Below are 14,629 nucleotides of genomic sequence, written 5' to 3'. Positions count from 1 at the left end.
ACTGTCTTCCTCCAGGACCGGGAGCCGTCCCTTGGAAACGCGGCTGTCTTCACAGCACCTCTGTCTCCCAACCTCTGCGCCAGGATGGGGCCAACTTCAGCGGGGCCTTTGCTCCAAGTTGCAAAACCACTTCCTGTCCTAAGGGTATAAGTGGCTTGTTTCTCCTCTGAATAAAGCCTCTTAGCTAACACAGATGGTCACCCCAATTACCAGGCGAACCTAGGATGAACTGTATGTGACCATGGTGCTGTCTAGTCTTCTCTTTGAGGACTAGTTATCGGTTACCTTGAGAGCATGTTTGTAATGGGTTGTAGCTGCTTGGCTACATGAAAGGTGAGGTTTCTTTCTGTCTTTGCAACCTCTTAGCCAATCGCCTGTGACGCGTGTCACATTCTGGTTTAAGGCTTATTCAATAATAAGAATGTCTCCTTTCTTTTCTACCTTTGTGGAGTGGGTTTCTGGGTTGGGAGGACATTTTGTTCTTACCCATATCTTCCCAGCAGGAGATGGGGTGTAGCTGGAGGAGTCCAGTCCAGTTGGCAGAGAGGAACTGCACTCCCATAGAGCCTTAGAAGGTCCTCGGCTCTCTCTCTCTGGACCCCTCCCTTCCCAGTTGGCATTGAGCGCTGTGTCACCATGGCATTGAGCGCTGGCATTGAGCACTGGCATTGAGCGCTGTGCCACCACGCTATGCCCTGGTCCTTCTTGTCCCATCACCCCGAGACCGCCACCCTCCAACCAGACTCCTGAGCCTTCTTTCTTGGACACTCTTTGAGAAAGGTGGCCTGTGCCTACTTCCCTCGTTTACTGGAGAGGAATCCTCTCCCCGCCGTTTCTTCAGTCAGCTTCCCCCATCTTCCAGGCTCCCAGGGCACATGAATAAGTGACTGATGGGTGGAATGTGTCCCTCCCAAATCTGTATGTTCAAGTCCTAACCCCCAGGCCCTCAGAATGCACCTGTATTTGGAGAGAGGGTCTTTTAAAGAGGTAATCAAGGTAAAACGAGGTCATTAGGGTGGGCCCTGTAGAGGAGGGAAATGTCTTCCTTCTACCCTTCTAGGTTCTGTGCCTGGTCAGCAAATTAAATTGGCATAAGATTGATAAACAGGAAAAAAAAAGTCAATTTAATTATATATTTATGAACGCACAGAGTTTCCCCAAAATGTGAGACTCAAGGGGGCGGGTGCCCAGATGATTAAGACATACGCCACCTGAGCTATGGAAAGGAGGAGGGGCTTGGAGCTTCTGGGGGGTGGGAGAGGCAAATTATGGGATGGGGAGGAAATGAAAAGATTTGCCTTGTTCTGGAGATAGAAGTCTCTCCAGTGAAAAACGCATCTCTGGGAGTAGCTCTCACCCTGGTACAGATACCTTAACTAATGGAAATTTCCTGTACAAGAGGAGAAATTTATACTTTATTTTAGGCAGGTAAGGGGGAGTTAAAGAGCTTTCTCTGTGTCTGCCCGTTCTCCATTGCCTTTAGTTCAAAATGATCTATACACCAAAGTGACATATTTTGGGCTGGCGTGTTCTGAGCCCCTTCAGCCCTAATCCATTATGGCTGGTGTCCTTATAAGAGGAGATTGGGACACAGACACAAAGGGACGACCATGTGAAGACACGGGGAGAAGACGACCGTGTGCCAGCCAAGGAGAGAAGCCTCAGGAAAAAACCAGCCCTACTGACACCTTGATCTCGGATCTGTTCTCCAGATTTGGATAAAATAAGTGTCTGTTGTTTAAGCCACCCAGACTGTGGTGCTTTGTTAGGGCAGCCCCAGCAAACTCATACTATGACCCAGGAGCATTTCTGGGTAATGTTCTCTTGTAGCTTATTTTACTTATGGACAGGTATACTTCGTCACATGAAGCCTCAGACCCTCCAGTTTTCATAACACAAAAACTATCAGTGTGGTCATTTCCTACATGTGTTTGTCTAAACTAGCTTCTGATGCCCTCTCTCTTTTTTGTCTTCTGTTTCCTATAGGCACGTCCAGAAATTCCTCCTCCGCCCTGTCCTGTAAGTGGCCCCAAGATGCATCTCAGAACGGTGAGCATCAATGACTAAGGAAGTCGGTGGGCTTCTTAGAACGCTTTTGCTTGCGGTCTGTATCTTTTCGAAACGGGGAATAGTTTCTGTCGGAACTGATCCTGAGTTTGACTGTGTTATGGTCGTCGTGATGCCTCTGTGTCAGAAGCTAAGCTGTGGAAGGTGTTTTCTATTTGGTTGTTACCTGGAATTACTTTGTTGTGTTGATTTGGGGTTGACTCCAGCCCCCTGTTTAGAATAGCTCCTTGGGGGACCCGCCCATGCCGACGGGGACCTTGCCTTGAGTGGGCAGGAGAGTGAGGATCTTGCTGCACCAGGTAGAAAATACTACTGGCTGATGTGCGGTTTGTGAGTCACGATGAGCTCACTCCAGGCAGGAATAAAGCATTGATTAAACTGCCATTTATGGGAATCATTAGAGTCCTGCTGTACAGGCTTGACTGCTTGGTGCTTAAAGCTTGCATCTCATTTGTGATCCCCGGTGTCAGGAGTTTTGAGTGGAATGTAGCCTGTTGCTTCCTCCATGTAGCCTGAGTTTATTAAACTCCCCCCATTTTCTTATGCTCGGAGACAGTGGTGGACACAGCTGGTCATGGAATGGCAGAGATGATAATAACATCATTAGATTAGAAACCAGGGCAATTATCCAGTCACATTCCTTTGTAGAGCTAGCACGAGCCATGGTGGTTAATACTCAGATGGCATCTTATTAATTAGCGATTTCCCCTGCTTGCTAGGGATGATGGTTCATGAGTTCTAAATGCGTGTGAACACAGATAATAAAGAACTGCCTCAGTATTCCGGTTACCATGCCAACTATCTTATATTCATTTTCTGATGACACTCTTGATTGATTCTTTAGGGAGCTGTGGCTACCACACAAGAGGAGCACAGTCTTTTTTTCCTGTTGCTATCTTGACAACAACATTTCTCTTCTGTCCAAGGGAAACAGAAGTGCGTCTTCATGGTGGCTGTTATTTCAACCTGAGCTTGTAAATTTTATTATTAAATATTTTTCGGAATTAAACAAATTAATTATTGCACTGATCAAGATTTTTCACTGGTATTGGGGCTTTGCCTCAAGGGAACAATCCGAGCCGCCATTGCTTACGTGATCCGCTAGATGGAGCAAGTGAGAAAGTATTTGCATTCAGCTTCCAAAATGATTGAAGAAATAAATAATGGGGCTCTTGATGGGTCTGTGAATAAAGTAATGACTGTTCGCCTTTTCTGACAACTTTGGTAGAGATCTTGGGAATGAAAGATCGGCTTGACAGCTTCCTATCTGTCCAGCACAAAATCAATTACGTTTCTAGTTAGGCACGTCAGGAGGAGACAGACTTTTGATTCAAATTTAGGCATGAGTTTTTAATTTAATTTAATTTTATCTTTTTATTTAGAGTAGTTCCAACTTTTCTGAAGGCAAAAAAAAACAGTTAAGAAAGAAAATTTTTTTTTAATATTTATTGTCTTCATTTATGTGTATGAATGCAACCTTCCCCATGAGGTCTCTATCCTGTTTGGTTTTAAACTTAAGGTTGTAAAAACTTTTCATGCACAATATTATCTCCCTGGTAGTGGAAGCAATGAGCAGCTGGGTATATCTGTGATGCTCAGTACATATTCCAGGTATCACCATGTTCTCCCATTAAGCAAGCATCTTGATTGGTGTGAAATGACTGGGTCAGCCAGCCAGTGGCACGCAACTACTGCGAGACAAAGGGTGAAATCTCTGCAGGAGCCAGTGGGACAAACTCGCTCTGAAATTGAACCACAGGATCACTCTCCACATGCCCTGCTCTCATTCCCCACTCCTACCTACGAAAGGTGACATTTTGTTTGAGATTACTTCTGTTTACAGCCTGTCTGGTCTAAGCTCCGATTCAGGAATTTAGCCAAGTGCTATTGGTTAGCATTTTGACTGTGAACTTTCTCAATGCTTTTATTTTACATTTTACCGATACAGACTCTTTGCATTGGCTGCAGAAGAGGTGTCCCTTATATGGTGAGCTCAGCTGTTATTATGGGTAGTCACGAATAGTTGTGATCTCTTTGGAGAGCAATTTGGCAAATACAGCAGCATTTAAAATACATATATCCTTTGATCCAGCCAGTCCAGGGCTAGGAATTTAACTTGCATGCATGCTTGCACACAAAGTCAAAGGTATATATATGTGTGAAGATTTTTATTTTTACTGCAGCATTGTTTGTAGGAACAAAAGCCTCAACCTAAATGTTCACCACTAAGGAATTGATTAAATGAAAGAGGGTGTGTATCCATACCAGGGAATGCAGGGGGATTCATTACATTGATTCATATTTACTGCTGTATCATCCTCCTACTGATAATTCTCAAATAATATTCAACAACTATTAAGTGAAAAACGATGCAGAATGGTATTTATGATATGGTACCATTTGTATGAAAAGTAAGGATCCATTCAATATATAGATACCTGTATGTGTGTATGCTTGGAGAGCATAGAAAAATCTGGAAAAACACACAAGAAAGTGGTAACAGTTATCTTCAGAAAATGGAGCCAAGGGGAAGGGGGGAAATATACTTTTCCTCTTCGTTTTTATTACTCTTTCCATTTGTCTTCTTTTTTATCCTGTAAATACATAATTTTTAAAACACAGTGGGTTTCCTTGGCTGGGTTACTCTCTGAAATTCAGCGTCTACATCCGAGTATCCCTGAATGGTTTAGGAGCATTTGTGACCATCTCCCGGGACTTGACATTGATGCCTTAGAGCTGAGTGTGAACCATCTACTATGGAAGAGCCAAGAAGTCTCATGTCTTCCCTGTGCTCTGAGGCCGCAGCCCTGCTTCTCCTCCAGATACGTGCTGTGCATCTGCTGCTCGCTTGGCCCCCACTTGGCCAGAGCTCAGCCGAGATGCAGGCAGAGGCACCCCAGCGCAGTGACAGCTGCTGCCGCGCCCTGGGCCGGGAGCCCATGGGCCTGGGCAGTGGTTTCCAGCTCTCAGAGGTGCTCTCCTTGGAACCACCTGGAAGAGCAACATGATGGATGCTTCAACCACTGCCTCTCCGGGAGGACGCATCGCTGACGCCACTGCTTATGGACTCCAGGCCCGGCTGCAGTATGGTGCGAGGGGACTTGCTGACTCTTCCAAGGTGACAACGATTGTCACCGGGACGCACGCGATGCTCGCAGCTAACTTTCCAGCTTCCCGCAAGTTTCTGCCCCTCCTTCTCTACCTTTAAGGCTGAGTTAGACTCTGGGAAGTTGTGGCTTTGCAAACCCAGAGTTCTTGAAGCCAGGAGGGCACAGGGCTGGGCGACACGACTGCCTGGATTAGACTGTTGGCTCCGTAATGTTGGCACTAAGGGAAAAGGGAAGGGCAGAGGCCAGGCCTTCGCACTCCGCAGAGACTGCTGCCATCGTTTTTTAGAATTGCTTCTGCCTTATTTTTCCCCGAATCTGCAGCACAGAGGCGGTGCCACGTGAGCAGTTTGCACCTAACAGGTTGGAGACGTGCCCACTGACCGGCTCAGTGACCACACGGCTTGTCGAGGGCTTGCTTCTGGTTGCTGGGGGACAAGCAGCCTGTCTTCCACCCACGTGGAGCTTCCCCAGCCCTGCGGAGGAATGGAGACTGCGTCTCAGGTAGCAGCAGCCAGGGCTGGGGGGCTGCCTTTTTATGGAGTGGACAGGGCCACAGAGTCCGCGCCTCGTCAAGGATGGCCCATTTGGTGAATTACAAGTCAAGGATAATAAGTCAGCTGCAACCTCGACTGTGTTTTTCTATGTAAGATCCGTGCAGTCAGCCATTTGGCACACTTTCTGTTATATACGCATCTCTGTTTTTCCTCCGTTAGATAAATAAAGCCAAGCTATCGGTCTTTAGTTTATTTTCACTCCCTCCCATCCCCCCACCCGCCCAGCTCTAGGAAGACTAGTTGTTTTAGCCAAACTACACTGCCTGGCGCCTCCCAGAGGTGAGGAGGGGGTAGGGGACTGCAGTGGGGCTGGACCAGGCCAGCTTCCACGTGTCCCGGATGCTTGACAACGTTTGGATAAAATGAGCTGCAGAGAATGTGCCAGAGGGAGACTGTTGCTTGTGGAGTGTCAGGGCGGGACTGGTGTGACTCAGTGGCTGCAGGACTCCTTCAGAGACGCTGGGATTTTATGGTGAGGGGGCTGTTTCAAACGTTGGTTCAGCAATTTCCTGAACAGAAGTGAGTTAAATAAAACAAACGTAACCATCGGCCACCATTTCACTGTGGGTTCTGGCGGCCGGTCTCCAGATAACCCCATCGCATTCCCTGTGGTTGCGGGTAGGGGGTGGCTTTCCCTCTCTTTACTTCTCCCAGACATGGCATTGGTTTAATCACCACTGTCACCACTCGACGACCGTGGTTCTCAGATGGAGATGCTTGGGGTCTCCCTGCAAAACTCTGAGAGAATCAAGAGGCCAGTCGCAATCCTCAAGCTTTCCGTTTCCCAGAGCGATGGAGGAATCAACGTCCTCCGCACACTTCCACAGCAGGCTCGTCCTCTGCCTCAGCGGAGAGCGTTGTCCCCCACGCTGTCTGCAGGCCGTCTCCTGCTTTTGAAATGTCACGGGGCGGGAGGTCGGTCCACTTCTCCTGTCGCACCAGCTTCCTTTCTAAGTCTCAGCTCACGAGCTGCCCCTTGGGGCTCAGGTTCTCTTTTGCTCTTTCCTTACTTGTCTCCCGTACGGCGTGTGGTCGGATTGTCTAACGTTTTGCATTTGGGTTGTGTTTTATGGAGCTTAGAGGTTGAAGCCCAGGAACAAGAAGAAAACCCTCCCCCGCTCCCTCCAAAGGGAGGAGCCCACCTCCCCCCTGCCCATCGGTGCGCCCCCCAGGGGGGACATGAGGGGTCGGGAGGCCCCAGCAGGGCCTCCGTGCTCACTGCTCCACAAGACGCTGACCCCACCCCGGACAAATGATATTTCTCTTCTTCTTCTTGTTCTCAGTACGTGTTATTTTGGGGACTGGCCGAAATACTTAAGCATCGTACCGACTCTTTCAGTACACGTGATCCTTTGTTGGTAGCGTCATTCGGTGAGATCAGTGACTCTAAATTGGGTTGCCAGGTATACAGTCAAAAAATACAGAGCAGCCAGTTAAAGTTGAATCTCAAATAAACAACAAATAACCCTTTTGTCCCCCTGAAATTCAAGTTTATCTGGCAATCGTACCTTTAAGACCAAGACTCAAACGGGTTCTTTTTATGAGACACTTTATCTAAAAAATACCTTGACAGTGAGAGTTCCTTTTCTCTGTCCCTCATCCTCTATTGGTTTAAAAAACCATCATGATTTTTCTCAAGATCTTTTCTACGAAGGCTCACCTCTCCTGAATTATGGAGTAAGAAAACCTCTACTCTGTTGAAAATTCTTATCATGTGCACTCTTTCTTACCCAGTTAACGTTATGACTGCATTAACTATATCCCTGAACTATGTACAGTAAATTACCAGAGCAAAGGAGAAGGGCTGATGTATCTGTATTTTCAAACCACTCCCAAGGAAGTTAAGAACGATATTCTCTGGTTTCCCCTGTTTTGTACAATCACAACCATGGCTTTGCCTCTGCAGCTTCCTCGCAGTAAATTTCTTTTGTGATTAATTAAACTGATTCAGCTCTACTTCAGCATTTAAGTAATCACAGCTGTTGTTTATTGCTTCACATCTTAAAAGCGAGAGAAGCATTTGTTTAAATAGCCCTTTATGCCAAAACATCCCAAAGAGTAAGGTGCTTGGAGATAGCAAAGGGGTGTGGTTATTTTCCCGGCAAATGGAACTTTCTCTGTAATAGTGACAGAGCATCTGTATTTACCAAAGAACCTCAATCCACTTATCAGGGAAATCAGATCTTTTTTATTTTTTTCCCCCCAAGGTGGCTACTCTTTTGTAGTGGAAGTAGGAAATGTGAAAGCAAAGGGAGATAGGATCTACAGCTCCGTGGCTACTATGTGAATTGCAGTTAATTGTACTCTGAAGGCAGATACACTGTGACCCCAGAACTTTGACGATAAAGACAGAATATCTGACAGCCCGATACTATGCTGTTTATGGTCACTTCTTCATCTAATTGGGTGGTTTTGTCCTTCACCCTTTTGCCTTAAGTTTCTCTATCTTCTTTTATGTGCAGTATTTTGCATGTAGTAAATCCTGACTACTTCCTGGTTTTATTTTTGTATATTCTCAGGTTGTAAAAATACTGATTAAAAGACTTATGTGAAGGCCAGGAGAGGCCAGCTTACTAGCCTCCAAGAATTCTCATCAGTCGTCCACAAACAGTGTTGGGAGAACTGGATGTCCACAGGCCAAAAAAATAAAATTGGATCCTCATCTTATTTCACACACAAAAACCAACACAAAATGGATTAAAGATTTAAATGTAAGACCTGAATCTATACATCTCCTAATGAAAACACAGGGAAAAGGCTTCATGGCACTGGTCTAGATCATGATTTCTTGGATCTATCACCGAAAACACAGGCAACAGGAGGAAAAATAGACAAGTGGGAATACGTGAAACTAAAAAGTCTGCACGGCAGAAGAAGAAGTCAGTAGAGTGAAGAAGCAACCTATGGAATAGGAGATATTTTTGCAAATCATGTGTATCTGATAACATGTTAATATTCAATAATTCAATAGCAAAAAAATCAAATAACTGATTTAAAAACGGGCAAAAGAGTTGAATAAACATTTCTCCAAAAAGACGTACAAATGATCAACACATATATGAAAAGATGGTTACTATCACTAATCGTCAGGAAAACGCAAATCAAAACCACAGTGAGATATCACCTCACACCAGGTAGAATGGCTACACCTCACACCAGGTAGAATGGCTACACCTCACACCAGGTAGAATGGCTACACCTCACACCAGGTAGAATGGCTATTATTGAAAAGACAAGAAGATAACTAGTGTTGGTGAAATGTGACGAAGTTAGAACCCTTGTGCACTGTTGGTGGGAATGTAATCTGGTGCAGCAGCTACGCAAAACAGTATGGAGGGTCCTCAAAAAAATAAAAATAGAACCACCACGTGATCCAGCAATCCCACGTCTGGATATTTATCCAAAAGAATTGAAATCAGGATCATGAAGAGAGATTAGCACTCCGTGTTCATTGCAACATTGTTCACTATAGCTAAGATACTGAACAACCTGAATGCCCATCGACAGATGAGTGGATAAAGACGTGTGGGGCATCATTCAGCCTTAAAAAGGAAGGAAGTCCTGCCATTTGTGACAACGTGGGTGACCCTTGAGGACGTTACGCTCAGTGACATAAGCCAGACACAGAAACGCAAATGCTGCACGATTCCACTTGTATGTGGTATCTAAAGTAGTCACACTTATGGAAACAGAGAGTAGATTGGTGGTTGCCAAGGGCTGGGGGGAGGGAGAACCGGGAGTTGCGGTTCGCTGTGTATAAAGTTCCAGTTATGCAAGATGAATCCATTCCGGAGCTCTGCTGTAGATAACACTGCACTGTGCCTACAGATAACAGCGCTGTATGTGCACTTCAAACCTTGTCAGGAGGGTGGGCCTCGTGTTAATAAGCATTCTAGCCACACACGCACACGTGCACACACTTACTAAGACTCCTCACGTGGAGCATTTACAATGCAAATTACGTCCTAGGACCGCGCCTCCAGAATTCAAAGGAGGCTTTAGCTAGTGAAGCCGAGTCACTACACACGGATGCTGTATCTGAGGTTTTCCAGGACTTAGCAGTCCATTGGCACAAATAAAGCCAAATAATGCAGTTTTAGGGGCCTGTCTCCCCCAGGTTCATTAGAACCTCAGTGACTTGGACCTCTGGACAGTCTACTCTTCCGGCTTCTCTTCCTCTCAGCACAGACATACTTTCATCTCAGCTCTCCATCCTGCTCGCCTTTACCGGCCCTGGGCCTGCTGACTCAGTCTCACAGATCCTAAGAGCCTGTGCATCCCGTCCTAGTGTCCTAATTAATTTATAATGGAGACTGGACAAGAAAATCCATTCTCTCTAGTATGTTCTCCTCCTGAAGCTGAGTCATGTGGAAGCCGGGTTATAGTAGATGGTAACCTGGTGAGCGTGGGGTTAAGAACAAGGGAGCGAGTCACGTGACACACACGTCCACGCACACGGCGGCGGGCTGTTTTCACCTGTCTCACATCCAGGCTCTTTCTGCTGTGAGCCTGGACAGCATGGAACGCTGCTGCTGACATTTGCTCCTTCAGCAGCATCCTTTCCCTAAGCTGCCCTGCCTGTGGATCGGACCTGCTGGCGCCTCACACCCTCTCTGCCCGTCTTCCACTCCATTCATATCTCCGGAAACCACTTTGCGTGGGTGTAACTGACTAAACTTCATGTGGTTTCAGGAAATCTCTCTCTTTGTCTGCTCCAGGGCTTGTCTGAGACTGAGACGTGGGGCTCGGGTGCAAACGCGGCAGCATGAGGGGTTCACAATCTGGACTCGGGTGCAAACCCGGCAGGGTGAGGGGTTCACACCCAGACCCGATGCAAACCCGGCAGCATGAGGGGTTCGTATCTGGACCCAGGAACAAACCTGGCAGCGTGAGGGGTTCACATCTCTTGGATCACAATTGACAAACGAAGTGTAAGCTGGTGCAGAAACTTTCTCCTGTTCTGAACGATTCTGAGACACACTAGACATCATTCGTCAGGATGTTCCCTCGTAGGCAAGGGCATCCTCCACTCACCTGGAGACTCTGTGCGTGGAACGTGGCTTCCTCCACATTGGCCCCACCTCCCCACCTTGCCAACAGTCCAGTATCCAGGGCACAGCGGCAGGGACCTAAGTTCCTGTACCAGAAGGACAAAGCACTGAAAGGCCACGAGTACTGGCAAGGACCCAGGGGACCTGGGAGGGGAGGTTGAAAGTGCTGTGCCACTGAGGGCGGAAAATCAGGCAGAGTGGGAGAGAACCGCGGTCACGAAAGCCTTCTCCCTGGACTGGTGATTCAGCATCCTTGCAGGGACACCAGGGCAGGGCCCTTGGCGACCGACACACATGATGCACTACAGGTGTGACCTAGGGATCCCTGAGTCCCTCGGTATCATACTGAGATGGGATGAGAAGGAAGGCTGCGGGCGGAAGAGGTGTGGGACGTGTTTGCTATGTGAGAGCAGGAGATCTGTCACCGCAGTCGTGTTCCTTGGGGAGCCCAGAGGACACACCCTTCAATAAAGCAGTAAGGGAAGCCTGGCGGAGGGTAAAACACTGGCACTTTGAAGGATCTTGGAAAAGTGCAAGAAGACACAAATGCCGGAAGGTGGGAGGTGGGCCCCTTGGCGAGGCAGTGGCTGAGCCTGTGAAGGTTCAGGTGCCAGTGTCTGAGGCATGTTGTCTTAACCTCTTCGGGATCAATGGCCAGTGATCGTATTCACCTTCCAGATGACTAAGAAAGAGGCGTGTGGCTTGGGAAGACTCTGGCATTTGGAAGCAAAGTGTCGCTTCAACCCATTTACCTGGTGACTCAAATGCTCCCAGTTCTGAGGGTTTCTCGGAACAAAATTGACCTTTGCTGCAGGTCCAGCCACAGCGCAAACTGCTCTGTTGATCACAGAGTGTGAGCCAGCAAGTCTCATGGTTCTGGAGGCATCCGTGGTGGACAGAGGTGCTGGGGAGGGGTCTGGAGAGCCCCCAAGAGGAGAGGCAGTGCAGACCCCGGAGATCTGGAGCAAGGCCTTCTGCAGCAGATAGCGGCTCCCGGCTGGAGAAGCGCCGTGCTGCAGGCTCAGGGCGTGGCTGCATCTGCCCGTCAGGGTCTGGGCGGTATCAGATCCATCAGGCCGTTGGGCCAGGCAGGGAGCATCAAATCCTGCACTGACGACAGTTCATTGGAGATCGCTCTCGGACGGGTCTAGAGTATTGTCATTTACATGAACTGGTAGCTCAGACTCTGTAACACCAACATCTCAGCTTACAGCTGTGGCCTCGGGGCCTCCCATGACCCACCGACAGAGGCAGAGAGACCTGGGCCTGGTTCCCAGACAGTGGGCTCTATACTCGGTCCTGGAAGAAAGTGGAGCAGGCCCACTGCAGCCTCACTCAGGGGAGCTCAGAGGAGAGTCTCCTGGCCGGCAGGATGGGGAGCCCCGTCGTTCACTGGGAAGGGAGAGACATGCTCGTGGGATGGTGTGCGGGTTTTTGACCTGTGTCGATGGCTTGTCCGCAGGGGAGGGGCCTGGATGAGGAAGACTGGACACACGGAAGTGCAGGAAGAGGCACGTGAATGGTCTTCTGGCAGTGGGAACGCACCGGAGCATCTCAGGAGGTGCCGATGCCACCTGAGATCACAACGTTGGAGGCATCGTGGCACCTGTCAGAGACGGGGACTGTCCTTTGGGTGTTCCTCTGTGCTTGGGAGCAGGCCCATGAGTGGTGATGGGCACAAAGGCCAGGCACAAGCTGCCTCCACGGCTGCATAGACGCTGCCACTGCTGCCAGCCTGACCTGCCACCAGCACTCTCTCAAGGGCCAGGCACGGGGGCAGGCTGTGCACAGTGGCCCCTTTGCCACAGTTGAGCCTGGACCAGGGGAAAGTCCGGTTCTGTGGCAGAGGCTTTAGGATTGCACTGGAGTTGGGGGTGCGTGGACGATAGGTCGGCGGGGATGTCCTTGTCCAGCCTCAGCTACAGAGGCCTCGTGGAGGCCGTGGTGATGGTAGCAGGTGTGGGGCGGAAGGGCCGACCTCACTCCACGCTCCCTGCGCGCCTCACGGCAGTCCCATGGCACAGGGTGCTACCATTTTGCCCTCTGACTGAGGAGGAGATAGAGGCAAAGAGCAGTTAAATAACTTGCCCAAGTTTATCTACAGCTGGTGAGAAGCAAACTGCGATTGGCACCCAGGGCGAACGGCCTCCCCTCCTGAGCTCAGGGCGTTTGTGGGCTGCTGAGCGGCAGTGTCAGGGGCCCTGGCTGCCCAGGCCCTGCTGCGGGGCTCCCCCGGTGCCAGCGCTGGACTCTGGGTGCTTCCTCCTTGCTGCATAGATATGGCCAGACTCTCCACGCGCTGCTTGCCCGTTTGAGGAGTCCAGAGCCGAGCAAACTCCCCTAGATGCTCCCAATTCATTCGGTGCATTGGTTACAATCCCTGTTGGTTATCGGCAGCTGCAGGTCAGTGCGTGCTTCCCAGGGAACGTTAATGAAAGTATTCTTAGGTAGGTTCTCTGTTTCAGCCCTTCACTGATTAATACCAGCTTTTCAGTTAACCCAAGTCAGTGAACTTCCTACGAACTAGGTTGTAGTTGGTTTTGGTTTTCTCCGGTGAATGTTCTCATGTGTTTTCTTTCTCATTTGTTTATTGTGTCTCCAAGGACATTTCGAGTTCAGAAAAGCATACTTTGATGGAATTCTTCCTTCTGTATAAGCAGTGGCTTTCTCGTAAACTATTTCCTGGTCTGTTGCGAATCTCCTGTGGCTGGTACACCGCTCCGGGTAAAGCAAACGCCTGAGGTTCGGGTGACTCAAAGCAGCCACGCCCACCGCCGCCTTGGAGAGCCTGTTTATTGATCCATGCTACTCCGTCGCTATCGATCTGAATATCTCTTCACCTGCCTTCTTTTAAGAAGAAGCTGCCTTAAGAAAAAGATATCAACTGACAGCTATTTTCTGTTGGCAGAAGGACTATGATGTAGGTGCTTTCTCTTCTGTTTTGGAAATAAAGACAAAATGGCTTCCTCTGAGGCTCCAGGCCCAGCCTAATAGACTAAGACGTTGCTTAGGAGATCTCCCTAGGGTAAGCTGCTTGAGGGTAGGATGAGCCCACTGTGTTCATCACCCCACACTCAACATCTAGCATGGTGCCAGGCCCCTGGCCAGCAGTTGAGGAGTATCTGTTGAAGAAGGAGTGAAAGAGAGGAAGAAAGGAAGGAAGGAAGGAGAGAGGGAGGGAAGGGGGGAGGAAGGAGGGAGGGAGGGAAGGAAAGAAGGGAGGAAGGAAGGAAGGAGGGAGGGAGGGAGGAGGAGGGAGGGAGGGAAGGAAGGGGGAAGTAGGGAAGGAATGGAAAGAAAGAAAGAAGAAAGAGAGAGAAAAGAAGAGATGGTGAAAAGGCCATCATTGTTTGGAGCCAGCATTTAGAGGCATCTGAACTGACCCCATTTGTCCTTCTACGCCGTCATCCTTGCTGCTCTGTGTCACAGCCACCGCTGTCAGGGAAGTGGCATGTCCAGGGTCATAGAGACAGCTGGGTCAGAGATGGGAATTATGAAGGATACAGGTAAAACAATGGACAAAAGCAGTTGGTGACAATTATGCGCACTCAGTTCACCTAAGTGATGATTGAATTAACCACTGCTTCCCAGACCCTATAATTTATGAATTTGGGGAAAAACTTAAATGATGTTGGTTTTGTTTGCTGGGGCTGCCATGACAAATTATCACACACCCAGTGGCTTAAGATGACAGAAATTTATTCTCTCACAGTCTGGAGGCTGAAGTCTGAAATCATGGTGTCAGCAGGGTTGGTTCCTTCTGGGGCATCTATTCCTTGACCTCCTTGGCTTGCTGGCAATCCTCAGCTCTGTCTTGTAGCTGCATCAGCCCGCCCTCCACTGCTCC

General features: G+C 48.7%; 1 protein-coding gene across 3 annotated transcripts in view; it reads left to right on the top strand.

Moving 5' to 3' along the window:
* FBXO15 (F-box protein 15) overlaps positions 1-13,927 on the top strand; it is a 210,535-nt gene extending 196,608 nt beyond the window's left edge. For 2 of the 3 annotated variants that reach the window (XM_089895318.1, XM_089895316.1), the window contains 2 exons: positions 1,987-2,049; positions 2,912-13,927. In XM_089895318.1, coding sequence (XP_089751444.1) covers positions 1,987-2,049; positions 2,912-3,045 — 197 coding nt within the window. In that variant the 3' untranslated portion in view covers positions 3,046-13,927. Of the gene's footprint in view, positions 1-1,986 lie in introns of all 3 variants that reach the window. The other variant, XM_089895317.1, reaches the window with a different exon arrangement.
* Positions 13,928-14,629: the final 702 nt, after the last annotated feature.

This window comes from Delphinapterus leucas, chromosome 14, assembly GCF_059928025.1.
Source record: "Delphinapterus leucas isolate spDelLeu-1000000601 "Yukka" chromosome 14, BTC_Dleu_Yukka2, whole genome shotgun sequence".
Taxonomy (NCBI): Eukaryota; Metazoa; Chordata; class Mammalia; order Artiodactyla; family Monodontidae; genus Delphinapterus; species Delphinapterus leucas.
The sequence above is the reverse complement of the archived record's forward strand: the minus strand, read 5'-3'. Positions and strand labels throughout refer to the sequence as shown.